The sequence below is a fragment of the Gavia stellata genome, chromosome 4 (assembly GCF_030936135.1).
Source record: "Gavia stellata isolate bGavSte3 chromosome 4, bGavSte3.hap2, whole genome shotgun sequence".
Classification (NCBI taxonomy): Eukaryota; Metazoa; Chordata; class Aves; order Gaviiformes; family Gaviidae; genus Gavia; species Gavia stellata.
Genome location: NC_082597.1, coordinates 79,106,775 through 79,123,180, shown reverse-complemented (window position 1 = coordinate 79,123,180; position 16,406 = coordinate 79,106,775). Strand labels below are relative to the sequence as shown.

Genomic DNA, 16,406 nt, shown 5'->3' with positions numbered 1-16,406 from the left:
GTCTACATATAATAAATTAAACAGTGGATGGGACACCCAGACAACATTTTGGGAGTCAGGCCAGTCCAAGGACTGTTCCCAAAAGACAGTTTTCAAATGTGGCCTCCCAGTTTCGGAGGCTAAGACAGCTTACTAGTACAGACACAGGCTGACCAAGGCACTTGGCTTCAGGGCCACAGAAAAGTCCAGGCAGAGATTAGTTTAATATCACAGATGTTGCCTAAAGCATTTTTAATGACAGACTCTACATGCACAATTGCATTTTTTTCAGTTAAGTGCAACTCTTACACAAAAACTAAAATATTTATATAACTGAAGAGAAATTGGTGCAATTTTTCATCATTTCTAGTAAGAAAAGAAACAGTTTTATGAATTTAAGTTGTAATTTATCTTTTCCCCTGGCAAGCATCTGTTACGAATAAATGTATACACACGATATGCATATACACCCACTTTTTAAAAACTATTCTTGTCATTGCTCTCCATTTATTCAGCTATTATATTTTGTGCTCACTAAGGGATCCCCATTTCCCACCAGTGATACTCAACTTATCACACATCATGTTTATGTGAGAGAAGGATGAAATGTCAGTGTCAAGCAGGGCAAGTTATACAGTAATATTCTCAATACTGCTGTCCCAGCACCTTCAAGTTGGACAGAGACTTCCTTCTGGCTAGGCGCAAACAAATGTTTTTTTTCCAAGAACTGAAACCACAGAATACTTGGAAAGTAACCACACAGGATAAGGAAAAAAAAAAAAAAGGGGGGGGGGGGAGGGGAAGGAGGGGGGAGGGGGGAGAGAGCAACAGAGAGAAAAGGGGCGGGGGGGGGGGGGGGGGGGGGCGGAGATGGACTTGTTTCAGTATATGTCCTCTTACTGCCAAGCTGATACCTTTTCCAGAAGTAGCCAATTAAGTTTTCTAACATAACTTAAACTAAGCAGTTGGGGGTGGGGAAGCTGTGCTTCTTGGACAGCTAAGAAGAGATTACTGTGTCATTGTTTTTTTTCTTTTTTATGCATCCAACTATCACCTCCTCATAAAGTGATTTTTAATATCTTTTCATAATACCTCTCAAGATACATTTAAAATTCTTGTGCCCATTTAAACAAACAAACAAAAAAAACTGGCAAGCACAATACTGTGTAACATTATCATATAAAAGCATTTGGAGATCAGTATTTTTTTACTTTGATAATAAATTAGTTATGACAGCCATTCTCAAGGGTTTCTACAAATGAAACTATTACAGGTTAATTTTGTTTTAACAATAAAATGCTTCTGACTACATGTATATTGGGTAATACAATTTCAATATACCACTATGGTCACTTGGCAAGACAGGAGCTGGATGTGACTTTTTTTTAAGTATCTTTTCAAACATCGTATTAAGAAAAGATGTTAATTACATTTCTGAAACTAAGCATGATTAATCAGTGAGAATCAGTGATTAACTAATTCTACGTTTGACTAAAACGTAATAGATTTCTCAGGCTTTTAGTTTTCTGGCTAGTTGTCTTAAAAAAACAAAACAAAAAAAAATTCACCCCTAAATCAGCTGGAAACATTGAAACTTTATCTGTATGAGAGGGAACAAGAACTGAGACCAATATGACCTGGCACTGCCTGCTCACAATACGATGACCTAATACAGCACAAATAAGGTCACTGCAAGTTATGGTGCAAGTTGTTTTCTGTATCCCCAAAGGCATTGTTAGATCTTCAAGCAGCTTGTTGAAAGTAAGAGGAAAAATAGAACACCAGATAATTTGAAAAGACCTCTACCCTTAGATGGCCTAAACCTCCTTACTGCACTATATGGTGTGGCAAGTAGCCAGCAACTCTTGGATACTTCATAAGGAGGAAATAAAACAAGGCCATCTAGGACTCAGCTCAGCATCAGAAGTTCCCAAAGTGCAACCCACAAACCATCTGTGACCCATAAAAGCCTTCCTATTTAGCTTGCAAAAGGACTTCATTGCGGCCACCCTCAACAGAACCAGTTCATTAAGTCTGAAGCAATGACAGATTTCTTCCAAGTGGACTGGAGTTGGGGCAAGTGTCTGGGTGCTCAGGAGATGGGAGCTGTCTGCCACTAAGAGCCCAGCAAGCTCTGCAACTTGATGCTGTGGACACTAGCTGGCCCCAGGAGTGATGCCTTGTCAGAGCCATGTGAGGTCCACCAGAGAGCCCCAAACCATTGGCAAACAGGGAGGAGTTAGTAATGAAAGCCCTCGCTCACAGGGAGGATCACTATACATTTCAGACAGCTCCCCTGCCATCAAGCTGTTCACACACACCCTCTCGGTGTGATCAGAACTTGATGATCCAGGTCCCGAACAGACTGGGAACACCTTGCCTTACAAGTAGCCAAATGCATTTTCAACTAACTAGTATTTGGGACCTTAATGATGTATTAATTATCAAGTTATCATAAGTTATTTAAGTTTTAAAAAACCCCAGGTTTTACTTACTTTAGTACTACTAAGAAAAAAAGCATTTACTCCATTTTTACCCCAATTTTAAGGGGGGGGAGGGGGAGAGATGCTGTTTCCTACCTATAAATAAGTATTTTAAGTTTTGATTCATATTTGAATAAATATAATTCACAACCCAAATCAATTACAGATGTGATCCTTAGTAAGAACATAATAAAACATCCAAACATGTGACAACTTGAACATTTTAAAAAACGTTGAGATCTTTAACAATGCGGTAGATTTATTTCTATCTCAAAGTACCGTATTCCTTGTCATCCTCAAATTATTATCCTCAAAATTGGGCTGCTGTCTTACAGATTATCCTGTGAACTCTGCCACTGCTTTCCCAATATAAACTGGGAATGTACACAAGTGTCACTTGGGTAATAGTGGCAACGACAATCAGATTCTAGTACTATGATGTTTATCAGTCATACCTCATCTTCTGCATCTGCTGCAGAAGTTAACTTGAGCACAGCTTCACATTTCTCTTGGAAACAGCCTGCAAGGAAGTCAGCATGTCTCATGAACACATTCATTTCTTCACTGGTAACTGGGTTTTTCTCATTGACTTTCGACATCATCAGCTCTAACAAAGTAACTCTAGAATCAGAAAACAAGCTGTTAATCAAATTCATTAAGCCACATAGAATTATCAGTAGAATAAGCAGATAGAGTTGTTAAAAATGATACAATTAGCATGCTAGTAACAGAGCTGATTTTTAAAAATTTGTAAGTCTTATGAACACTGGCAATCAGTTCCCGTTCAGTGGTTTGTTTCTGCACACCATTAATTTAATTCATCATTCAATTAATACAATCTGGCCAGACAGTCAAGTCAATATTTTTCTATTTCAATTTCTAATTTCTTATGTCCTAACATAACATTACTGTGAATGCATATTCCATATGTCTAAAATTTCCACCAAAACAGCTCTTAAAAGCTGTTGTTAAGTTCAGCAAAATAAACACAGACTATTTGACAGCTTCCGTTTGAAAATACCAGCTTTTCACAGCCCTTGCCTTGCATGCAGACCTTCACTAATTCTCCTCCCCAACCCCAAACACATTCTGAGCAGAAACAGGGGAAATAAAAATTGATATGCACACTCGGTTCTTTACAGCTGTTTTATAATTGCCACTAGATGGACGACAGTAAATCCAAGTTAATTGCTTATATATGCAGTCATAGTTATTCAGCGTATTAAACCAGCAAGTAAATGGATACATAACGAAGCTGCTCTATAAAATGTACTTGGGTCATTTATTTTAACAGCTTTAATGTCGTTTTATTTCCGATATCCCTTCATGTTGTTAGGGCAAACTGGGAGTATTTTGTGGAAGTGGGACTTTAACGTGGCAGAGGCCCTCCTACAGCTTCCCTGTTCAACTCCAGCGCAGAGGAGCACATGGGTTAGTGAAGTCCCACTGTAATTCTCTCAACCTGAAAGAGTGCTATTTATTGAATGAATTCAAGAGCAGGCTCAGGGTTTTCTTTCACTAAAATATTTGCAATTCAGATGGAAGAACTGACATTTAAACATGTGGAATAGTTCAAATGCTTTTTCTTTTTTTTAAATTTACCAAGCAGGTTGTCACAAGGGGAAGAGAAATGTCTTTTTCTGTGGAAAAAGCACGGTCACTGCTTTATTAACCTCCAGGAACCCACCCCTATTAATCACGTAACAGCTACTCAGTTCTTGCTCAACTCAACCCTCAATGTCATTAATACAGCTGCATTAAACAATTACCTGAATGAGGACAAAAAGCTTTTTCAACACGGTAGCACAGAAATGCGCTCAACACATTTGGGAAAGGGTGGACTCCAGACAGAGGACTGTCAAACACTGGTAACCTCTCTCACAGGCTTTGCTTACGTATGTGACAGAGCACGGACACAGAACAGCCGTTCTGTTTATTCTGCAGGTTACAGCTGGGTACCACACGCTTGCCGATCTACAAACTACCAGAGTCCAGTTACCCAACACGCCTAACTGAACAAAGGCTTTCAGATCTGGCATACTATCCGAAAATCAAGTTACGTGCACAGACGTGTCATTCAACCCCAAGACAGGGCTAGATTTTACATGCCAGTTTTTACCAAGTTTAGAGCCTTTCAAGCATACGCTAAGCTAAGGGAACAGGCTGCTCACAGGAATTATTCCAATAAAATACTATCTCCTGCACAGCAGAATTCCAGTCAACTACTGTTGCATCAATAGTCCAAATAATACATGTTTAACAACGACAAGGAATCCTTCTGTAAAGAAGTTGGAGGGCTACCACATACTTGCATAAACTGTATTAGTGACATGAAATTCTTGCCCATAGAGGAATTTTTTGCATTACTCTTCCTCTTGCAATATGATCGGGTGCCCTTTTAGACAACCATAATCCTTTCGGAGAAACAGGAGTGACATTAAAACACCACCTGTATGTAATTTCTTTTAAAGTTTTCTGTTCTCTTTAGGCATTCAAGTCAAAATTGTTTTCCTGAGTTTTCTTCCAGGCACAGTCATTCAGGACATGCCCATCTTTCCCCTGAATTTCAAGCAAGTCTTGCCATTCAGCCAACAATTTCCCGAGAGCAACGCTTTTTGTTCTGGTGCAAGTTCCCTTACATTCCTTTCTTCTATTGTTTCTCTCAGTTTTCTTCCAAGACTCACCCGAATTTTTCCAAGTTAGTTCTCCCACACAATGCAATTTGCTCATTTCTTTTAAACAATCTCACAACTGTTTAGCCATTCAGATGACAGAGTTTGTTGCTACTTTTTTGCCTATAGCTAAGTACAACAGATATGACAACTGTTAGCACCACTTGTAGCATGTCTCATCATGAATTTTTGTAACACTCAGTTCAATATCTATAATATAATTTTGTATATTACATTTATGACTATATTTCTATTTGGAAATGATCATGCCATAAGTGTCATCCTCCTTTTCTTTAGGCACCACTTAGGAAGACTTTTTGTCAATCTCTTGCCATTTTTTCCCCTAGCCAAATTTAAACCAGTTCTTCCTGAAGCTGATCAAATTGGCAAGAACTTAGAACAACTACTATAAAGTATTTGCAATCATCAGTAAAATACGTTGATGTCTCCTATAGTCTGCAAATAAACCACAGCATTAAAGTGCAGTTTAAAGGTAGAAGCTCATTATTACAAAATAAAGTGAAGTCCTGCTAAGCCTGTCTAAAAATAGCATTGTAAAATTCTTACCAATTTTATTATCGCTAAACAATTTTTTTGTCAAGCATGCCTGGTTCATAGCCTCTTAGCAAGTACCAGACACTTGTGACATTCTTTCTCTGAGACTGGGACTTCTCTTTCCTGAAAGACTTCACTGACAGCAATAATTCTATGAGACATATTAGGTCCTTCCTCAGAATTTTCAGAGCTTTCATCTTCAAATGATACTTGTAAACATTCTATTAAATGAAAACTGGTAAATTTCTGAAGGACTATAATCCAATGCTACCTTCAGCTATTCTGTGTCTGTGAGCATTACCAAGGACAAAACCCACCACAACATTGACATCACCAGCCCTGTAGCTGAACATAAGCAAGAAGCGGTGCCACTTACACTACTTGAGTGCCCATTCCCTGCTGGTAATTCGATCAAAGGCTACATCATTCACTAGGAACACTTCACATGAAATAACACAAAAATCAAACTAAAGATGCAAGTAGTTGAGCATCTTAAAAACACCCGAAGCTATGCAGTTGCTATTCAGTTGCATTTTTGTTGCTGTTAATTAAAGCAAGACACTTTCTTAAAAGGGACAACACAGATGTACTCATTTTGAAGATTTTACAATGTAATTAAGACTATCAGGGCATTAACTTACATTGTCCATGCTCAAGGCTAACTTGGATTAAAGCATAGCAGGCTTTTTCTAAATACTTCTGCCAAATACTTGCACACACATGCAGGGAAATCTCAAATCTGGCACAGAATTTAAGAATCTACAATCTTTTGGCTCAATACTGTAGCCATATGTTTCTGCAATAACCACTTGCAGAGAAACAGCAGGCATTGTCACATCATCATACACTTTTCAAACCCAGAATACCATTAAAAAACCTGATCGTATTATCACAGTATTTATTTCAGGCCATTTGCAAACTCAGACATTCGACACCAAAGTGCTTAAATTTGTTTGGAAATGAAAGAGAAAGTTGTCCAGAAGTCAGGAATTTGTCTTTTAATTGAAAATTCAGATTCCAGATCCACTTCTACAACAAGAACTACTTCATGGCACGCACCACAGCCCCAGTATCACCAATGCACTAGATTTCAATTACAGGAAATACTTAGAATAGTGCGAATACTGTGAATAGTGCAAATAACTGCGGTTATGCAACTGCATATACTTTGGTTATCTAAGGCAACTGCCAACTTTGAGAGTCACCACTAACGTATGTATTCACAAACTTTCTCAGCATAGTTAATTTCGTTTCAGTAAATACATTTAAAGTAAGTGTATTTAATGTGCATGATAGAGAATACTGTAACTGAGAGTTACCATATATTCATGAGCTCAAGCTGCTTTCCCCAGACACCTCAATACCACATCTGTCCTTTCTTCATTTTTATGACTTAGTCAGCCTTATTGGACACCCAATGCGGCAACTCTTGCGGTGAAGGCTCCTTGTCTCGTTTTGAAACAATGAATTCCCTATGCTTTGGTTTATACGGTTACTTTTTTCTCCAGTTAATGACAGTCAAAATGTTTTTATCTGAATTGGATTTGTCTCCTCATATATCTCAAAAGAATGCATTCTTAAATATGCTAACATCATATAAGAAGATGCCATGACGGGCTTTTCTTCTATAGCTCAGATGCAAAAGGACTATTTCCAGACCACTTACTTCCATGTGTTTGACAGTAAATTAAGCAGTATCGAATTCATAATAAACTGTACTGTGATTATGTTTTTGAAAAACTTAATTGAGTTTACTTGATTTGCAGAATCCTTGGGATTGATTAATAAATTCAGCAAATATGCTGTGACTAGCCATCCTGCATGTGATGGATATTAGGAAATGAGGCTGGAATTTCTTTATTGAGAGAGTGGTGAGACACTGGAATAAGCTGCCCAGGGAAGTGGTGGAGTCACCATCCCTGGAGGTGTTCAAGGAACATGTGGACGAGGCATTGTGGGACATGGTTTAATGGGCATGGTGGTGTTAGTTGATGGTTGACTTGATGATCTTACAGGTCTTTTCCAGCCTTAGTGATTCTGTGAATCTGTGATCATCCATATGATGCCTACACCAAAAGCCTTTCAGTCAAGGCAGCTGATCACTGTTTGTAGCATGGTGTGTGCAACAAATACAGCTGACACCTTTCTAGAAATGGATCACATCTATTGCTTTAAGTTCAACTGAACAACCTAACCCACTCCTGGCTGTCCTCAAGGGGATTACAAAGACATACAGCCATTCATGACATCCCCCAAAAGAATTAAACGCAGCTCACTCACTTAAAACAGTCTTTCCCGCTAACTGGTTAAGGAGCTTCCACCTCCCGGCACAGTAAACACATAGCTCACATTTGTTGCCATTTGGTCAGCCTGAATAAAGGAAGACAACAGTATTTCCCTCCATTCCCATCCCTTGTTTTTCATCCCACACCTATACATTAATGATATTTTATCTATGGTTCTCAACCTATCATATACTCTTTCTTTGCCTGCCATCCCTTTTGCTTCTTTATAATCTCTGATCAGCATCTGTACCCCCATTTGTAATAACACTGTGGCTTTAGTCACAGCAAAACACACAGGAAAAAACCCATTAAGGCACTGCTTTGTTTACTTTGTCTCTCACCTGCAAAAACTATAGGAGGAACTTGCAGTTTCCCTGGGTGAATGGGGAACAAAGTAGCCACGTTGAATACATAAACAAGATCACAAGATCTTCAAGCAGTTGAAGGAGCTGTAGAATTATAGTACAGGATTTCCAAAGTTGATTATTCTAACAAAATAATTTTTTATTTTCCCTGAATCTTTACATGAGCATTTTCCCAATTATAGTAATGGCCATTTCCCATCAATTCAGCATACATTTACTCAAACACTTGAAGGAAAACTAGGTAGTTTCTTTCAAGGTGAAGGGTTGTTGAAGCATTTTATATTTTCAATAGTGGAAATACTAAAAGAAGTAATCATGGGCATCTGCACATCTATGGTTTTCAGGTTCTGCTAACCAGTATTAGATACAAGAAATTAAAAGGAAGCCTTTACTAAAGTTGGAAGTGTAATTACAACAGGAGTATGAACAGCTGAGGACATTTCAAATACAGCTGTAAAACACTGCAGGGTGTGGTGCTCTTATGAAATCAAGACACAGGCATGAAATCTTGTCTTTTTTTTTTTTCCTGAAGTATTTCTTTACCGAGTAACGGCGCCAACCTGGATTCTGCAACCCTACATAAATCACTGCCAGTTGTGGCTAAGCTGTAATGTTAACCAACCAATTTAAAACCATTACTGACATAGAAACATGTATTTAGAGATTTTGTGCCAACTATGAAACCACACAGTTTTTCAATCATGTGAACAGGATACTCTATATGGAATGCTAAATACTAAAAGCCACATTGGTTTTTGGGGTTACCTTTCTTGATTGCTCAGTTTGGCATAGAGGGCTTTTACCAGCTCTGGACATTTCAGCATATGGTCTGTAACAATCAAGAACCTAAAGAAAAAAACAAAGCGTTACTGGTGCTACAAAAACAGCATCTACATTTACTCCAAATGGTGCTGGTTATTTTTACTTGTAGATGACAGCGTGACATGCTTCAGGTCCTATTTGCTAATAGATACAAATTATCACAAAGTAATTGCTCATTGTTCTGCAGTATTTTTCCTAATACAGCAATGGCCATTTCCCATCAATTCAGCACACTTTTACTCAAATGCTTGAAGGAAAGCTGGTTAGAGTCTTTTGCCAGTTATACAAAAGGCATGCCACAATTCAAACAATAAAACATTTATCCAATTGTTTATGCATCTCAGCAAAAAGCCGAAGTTCAAGCTTGAAAACTATTACGCTACTCGTCACAAAACTGTTTTTAAGCCCAAACAGTTAAAAAAGTGCCCACATAATTTCTCTTTTAAAGCAATTTCAACAAAGCATCAAAACAAATGGAAACTTCTTCATCAGACACAAGGCTGCAAAATACTGTTCTCAACTTACAAAAAATACCCTCCTCGTGTAATAGGAACCCAAGTGGATAATTAAATCTAACTCCTTGCTCTACGAGGCAGGTAGGTATGGCCAGTCGACCCTTGTGCTAATGCCAGTGTTCACACTGATCACTTTCCCAAGCACCATTCACAGCAGCTAATAGCAGATGCTAGTCATTTAATTTCAACCCAGACATGTACTCTCAGCATTATGGGAAAAAACAAAGTATGTAAAAATATTTTTCTCCTCAAATTACATTCCTAGGAGCACTGACAATGTTATAGATGCTGCATAGGTACACGGATACTAAACTATGCATTTTTAAAGCAGCGTGTCTATCTACTAAATATAAAATAATTACAGTTCAGATCTCAGAACATCCTCTGAGCTGATGAAGCTACTGAGAAAAAATAGCTAAAATAATATGAAAACCAAGCAATTTCAGCATTCCCTCCACCTCCTCCTTACTTTTCACTTTGCTGACAGCTGTTTATTTTGTGTATCCGTAATCCCCTACATAGCTAACAGGAAGATCACATAGAAGCCTTCCAACTGCAGTGAAGTACTTTTTGGACAAATACACAATGACAATTGGGGAAATAGGAGAACAAGAGGTCCAAAAGATTAATAGCTATTATATTTCTAACGGTAACTGTGGACTTAGCCAGCATCTGGTTCAGTTACTGTAAACTAGATGTTTTTAAAAGGGGGAGGGAGAAGAAAAGATATTTTGTGCTGTGCTTTTTTTTTTTTTACTGATATTTGTACACACATTCAAGCAAAAAAATAGCATAGGTGTAGGGAATCATCAATTTAAAATTGGCATTCTGAGCAGTGTAGCATTGACTCAAGAGTTTCTCAACACAAATTTGAGCCTACAGACTTTCCCAAAGTCAACAGCACAAACGTATTCCAACTGAGCAGCGCAGACTCAGCCGTAACAACTGAATCAAGCCATCAGCAGGGCAGTTAAGGGGAACACTTCTACAGTTCCTGAACCAACAATTCATGGCACATGAGCCATCCACGGTTAAACCTTCAGAATGGTAACAGCTGACTTGATTTTTTTAAGGATTTGAATAGAAACAAAGGCTTTTATCTGGAGCTGCAAAAGAAAAGAGCGTAATAATCGGAGTTGTGCAGAACACTACTTAGCCTCATAACGTACAAATTTCAGCTGAAAATTAATTATGGTAAAAGAGCATTTAAGGAGACAACCTGAAGCCCAATTTTTCAATTTTGCAGTTGGGACTATGAACTAAAATCTTAATTTTCATGATTAACATTACTTTGAGGAAATCTTCTTGACTATTTGCCCAGTATTTAAAAAGCTATCAATAATTAACAGAAAAAGATCTAATGCTACTAGGTGCACATTAGTGATTACTACTGCAAAGTGGAAGACCTGTAGTTTAGTCGTTACTTGGGTCTACACTCTTGTATTTATTCACATACATCTTTCACGTTCTGTGGACTAGACCTCTACTGCTTGAGGAGCTTGCAGTATTTCAGAATAAAGTTTCTGCTTATAAAAGGAGCACAGACTTCTGTATATGCTTCTTACCCTTTTAATTTCATGATGTAACATCTCAGAGATTTCTGCTTCTGTATTTGTTTCTCTTTTACCTTATCCACTTCCTGCGTTACTGTATCAAAGAGTAGACCACTATCATATTTTACAAGACCTTCCCCAAGAGATAACGGAAGAATTAGTAGTGGAATAAAGCACTTTCGACTCTTGCTACCATGCCCAGAATTTTGGTGGTAGTTAAGCAAGGATGCAGCAAATTAAATCTAGTATCTTTAGTCCTCAGCTCTCTGTTTTTCATTTGGGCAGGGGAGAAGAGGAGGAAAAGTAAGACCATCCACTACTCTGAAATAAAAAAAGACATTCAGTTTTGGGTTACTGACTGAATATGGCATTTCAGATGCACACAAAAGGCTTTGGTAGGAGATTTAAACTCTCTTTGGGGGCCAACAGCAGAACTACTGGGATAAATTGAAGACCACTGTAATTTAGTGAAGGAAATAGTGAAAATTAAAGTTATTATGCAAGCGTAACACAGTAACAAATGAACAGTGTTAAATATGCCAATTTTCTTGACTTTTTAAAAATTATTTGGCTAAAATCCTAAAAAAAATAATCAAGTGCTTACATTGTACATAAATACAGAAGGAGATGTTCAGTTCAAAGACTTTACAATAGCACAAGGGCTGCATTGTACCAAATTGAACTTGAGAAGGAGCCAAGATGAAATGGTATAAGCTACATACGCGCACAGTATATTCCAAATGACCACTAAGCTTGCTCCAATCAAAGCCGGGTGTAAGCAATCAACTTTATCATCAAATGTCATGCTCCATATTAAGTTGATTTGATCCCATTAGCAAGTTTAGAGAACAGTGTCCTCGGTCTCAGAAAGTGAGGAAGAAAAACCCCCCAAATGTTTTAGAAGAAAGAAGAAAAAGACATGGCGATTCTCTGTTTGATCAGCAAACTCCTCTTCCGATCTCAAAACCAAAAGCATTTTTCATCATCCTACGATAATGCCACTCTATCCACAATATTTAGTAACAACAAAATAACTATTTTTACCATACTTTAACAAACAAATGTAACAAATCATCCAAATTTTGAAGAAAAAAAGAAGAAAATTTAGACAGCTAACCTTTCAAAGCCGTTTCACCAGCTTTTTTAGATGCTAAAACAGCAATGCACCTCATGAGGAACTGTTTGGGACCAGAACACATTTTAGAAGCAGAAGTATTTTTTGTCCTTGCACCAGAATATAAGCACCCTATCAAAACTCTTTAAAAAACAATTACAAGTATAAAGCTATTTGATAACAAATGGAACACATGTGCTGTCACAAAGACCTCTAGAAACTACATATTTCACCCCACTCAAACACCAGCACTTCTCGCTCAAAAGAAGAATAAGGAAAAACATTTCCATATTTAAGGCTCAACCCCAAGTATCAAACACCACAACATTCCTCTCCTGAGCTGAGTTAAGCACAACAGTGAACATCCTTCCATCTTCAAAAGGCGTTACCCATAATGAATGCATCCTCCTTACAGGCCACAATACTGTCCACCAAGTCAACTCGCAGGTCTAGAAGGCTGAGTTCAGATTACCTGTAATATTTCTCCGATTCAGAAGACACTCTCATTCAATTTGATAGCTACATCTGAAAGGTGCTAAAAAGAGATTTATTTTTACTTATGCACAAAGTTGGAATAATTTTTTTCTGAAGAGCTACCAAGAAAAAAACTGGAAGATGATTAGCAATACAATCACTTCCTGCTCCCCCCCCTCCACAAAACACACAAGAAGAAAGAGGTGACAAGATAAATGTGTGAGGCTGGTCTTTGAAAGATTGAGGAAATCTGTGCCAATACACTGCTACTGCAAATAGAAAGTAGAAGCTACTCAGATCTCTACAATTAAGGAAACTTTTCCAGTTGTCAGTACTATTTAAAACCACAGTTGAACTTGGAACCTGCAACATAACTCCAACTTTCCTGGAATTAAAAATAAGAATTACTTTCTGGGGAGTAGAAGAAGGGAGTGGGGGACACTCTAAACTGTCAGAGAGAAGAGACAGAGTTGCCAGCCCAAAATGAAAAATAAAAAAAAGGTAACATTTTCTGGTTTCTGCACCACATGCATACCAATTAAGCAACAAGCGCTCTACTGAGGAGTTCCATCTTTGCCTTTAAATCTGTGCCCATGGGCAGGACTCCTTGCCACAGGAGCACTAGTTTCTGTCCACACTTCTTTCCATAAGCCAGGACAAAATAACCAAAGGCAAAAAATGGGGAGGGGGAGCCCCACATCCTAATCTTTACAGTCATCATTGAGCTGTGGTTTCAAAAAGAGAAAGTGGATGTTCAGAAAATCTTACTTCCAATGCCAAACAGCTGACCACACTCTTAATATCGTTTTTCTGGAAGCCAAAAGGCGTATTACGCCTCTTATTTTAAAATGGAGGATTTTTGTTCCTTGCTCTTCAGGAATCAAAAATACAACCTGTTTTTTCTTTCCATAGTAGCTATACTGCCCCATGCACACACTTGGAAAAACTGATGACACAAGCTATACTCTCATCTCTAATGGAACCACCAAAGTATTTCTAAAATAAACAGCTTTTAGACTACACATTGGTCTCGGTTAGGATAAATTATAATGTAATTTTGTACTACTTTTTCCTAATTATTTTACAAAACACATATGTTTGCAGGTTCAATAGTCTAAAATAGTCTGTGCTGGTTTCTCTTCTAAATACAGTAGCTTCTAAACTGTGTGACACACTTTTCTGCTGTTGATTAACACAAACCCAAAAGGGAATGGATGTGGATGTGTGGGGAAACACAGAGGAACGACTTTTTAAAGGTTCCACAATTTTCCAGAGCCTAAGGCATAGCTCTCTGCATGTTTTAAGAAAAAGCTTTCACTGGAAAAAAAAAAAAAAAAAAGTGGCAGTGCTTGGCAAGCCTTTTCAGCATACTGCACATATGACAGGGGACACTGCTTGTGCTATCTTCTTCCTTTGGAACTGCAAGGGAGTTTGTTACAGAGGACTCTTCAGACCTCGGTAGTAATCACATAAAAATAGAGTAGGAAATACGTTTCAGTTACTGAACAGTGTATTCCAGCTTTGTTTCCTAAAGGAAGGATATGTCCAATTCCCAGATAGCATCCTTTGGTAGGCAGCAGCTGCTGAAAGAAAGCAGCACTGGAAAAACAGTATTAACTTATAGAGTAAGTATATTTGCTTACATGTTTAAGATATGTTCAACTTAATATGTCAACACTGCAGAAGAAATAAATCAGTATAACGTTACAGAGGTATATTGGAAAGATGGAAGATACACAGAAAATAAATTACTGTCTCACAAGGGCTTGAAAACCATGCTCAATCCTTTGAATAGAAACAGAAGATGGAACATAGGGGTGGAGGAAGCGGAACCAAAAGATTCATAATGCAGAAAGACCAATCACAGTTTAAGAGACAGATCTGCTCTTAGGAAACAGATAGAAAGGAACTAGGTAATACTAAATGAAAAAAAAAAAAAAAAATCACAAGAGGCTGGAAGCAACAGAACTGAAGTTCAGAGTTTGAAAAGCTTCTCATGTGCAAGGAAGTATTTGAGAGGGAACGCTAATCCCACAACTGTGATCATGAGCAGAGCAAGCTGGAAGCCACAGATCATAACCAACTCCTGAAAGGAGGAGTCTGCATTAAAGGACAAGGTCTCAGGACTAAATATAGGACAAGAACAGCATGCAAGTTTTTCACCTAAGTTAGAGAGTATTAATTCTTAAGCTAATAGCCTAGATAGTAGCTGCATGTTGCAAAGAACAACACGTTTTCTAGAAGACAACTGCACAGAAAAGAACCGTCAAGGAGATAGGATCATTTAATTAGTCTGTGCCATAAATCAAATCAAAGAAAGGAAACTAACTTGTTTCTGCAGAGCCAGTGTCTTTGCAAATACATATGCTTTGAAGTATATTCTGTAACATCATACTCCCTGAAACTTCCTGAGAGCAGCAAGCTCTGGGCAATCTTCGCAAGCCCAACTACAGATCCAAACATTCAGGACAAGACAGGTAAGTTTCAACGGCTTTCAGTCCTGAAGACTTCCAGTTTCTTCTTGCTCTAAGATTTTAGCCAAAAGCTACAAAACAAAGGGGTATACAGCCTGTCAGGCAATGTTTTGAAGAACCTCAGTTGGAGATACACAATCTGCCTCCTCAGATCATTGCTCGTGGGAGTTAGACCAGCAGTAGCAACCTCGGAAGAGCTCCTAGTATTCAAGATTACAGGATTGCTAGCCTGAAACAAGTTCAGGAGCTGTGTTGACTAGAAGTTTAGAGGCAGTTTAAAAATACATTGTCTAATATATGTTAATTAATACTATTTTAAAATGCCACTCAGCATCTAGTATTAAAGACAGCAAAGGTAGCAACATTAAAAACATCTTGGAGCTGCTTAGACGATCAAGCTTCTAAAAGAGAGAGGAGGAGCTATCAGTTCTTAAATCAAGAGAATATTTATTAAATGTGTGAATTACATTCTGCAACTTCACAGACTTCAGAGAGAGAAGCATTTCTGATGCTTACAAGTAACCACAAGCTTAACGAAATGAGCCTTCAGACCATCTGGTCTGGATAAACAGGTATGATCATACAAGGACTGAACACAAAATTTGACCAGGGCATTCCTTACAGAACTGACTTCCTTCTTAAATGTATTAACTATTTCTTAGCTTACAGCATGCCACAGAAAATACTTAATAAAAAGCATGTTACTCATGAAGACACACGTTTGCATCACAGCACTGTTACCTCCCTGTCATCCAAGTTCTGAGGCAATTTTTGTTTTGCTGTCAATCCAGAAACACATTTTAAAAATGCATCAGAGCTTATAGTCTCAAAATCTCACTATGCTGATCTGCAAAATCGCTCTTCTCTGTTTCAAAAACTGCTTAGAAAGTGGATGGTTTGGCTTTCCATCACTGATGAGATTCAGAAGTCGCTGAACGGAGGCCTTATCTCCCATAACCGATCCCTCTCAGGAAGCAGAGCCAACACTTTAGACATTCCCTCTTCCCCAACAGGAGATCCTTGTCTTCTATCAAACATCTCATGATTCAAGAAGTAGGCAAATATGACAGGAAAATTCCAGAAAGCTATGTCCTGCCTTTGAAGACGCTTCCTCT

At 38.1% G+C, this 16,406-nt stretch overlaps 1 protein-coding gene across 1 annotated transcript in view; it reads right to left on the bottom strand.

Annotated features, from left to right (window-relative positions):
• ATXN10 (ataxin 10) overlaps positions 1 to 16,406 on the bottom strand; it is a 106,464-nt gene that overhangs the window by 53,729 nt on the left and 36,329 nt on the right. The window contains 2 exon segments of the mRNA XM_059816780.1: positions 2,918 to 3,083; positions 9,105 to 9,185. Coding sequence (XP_059672763.1) covers positions 2,918 to 3,083; positions 9,105 to 9,185 — 247 coding nt within the window.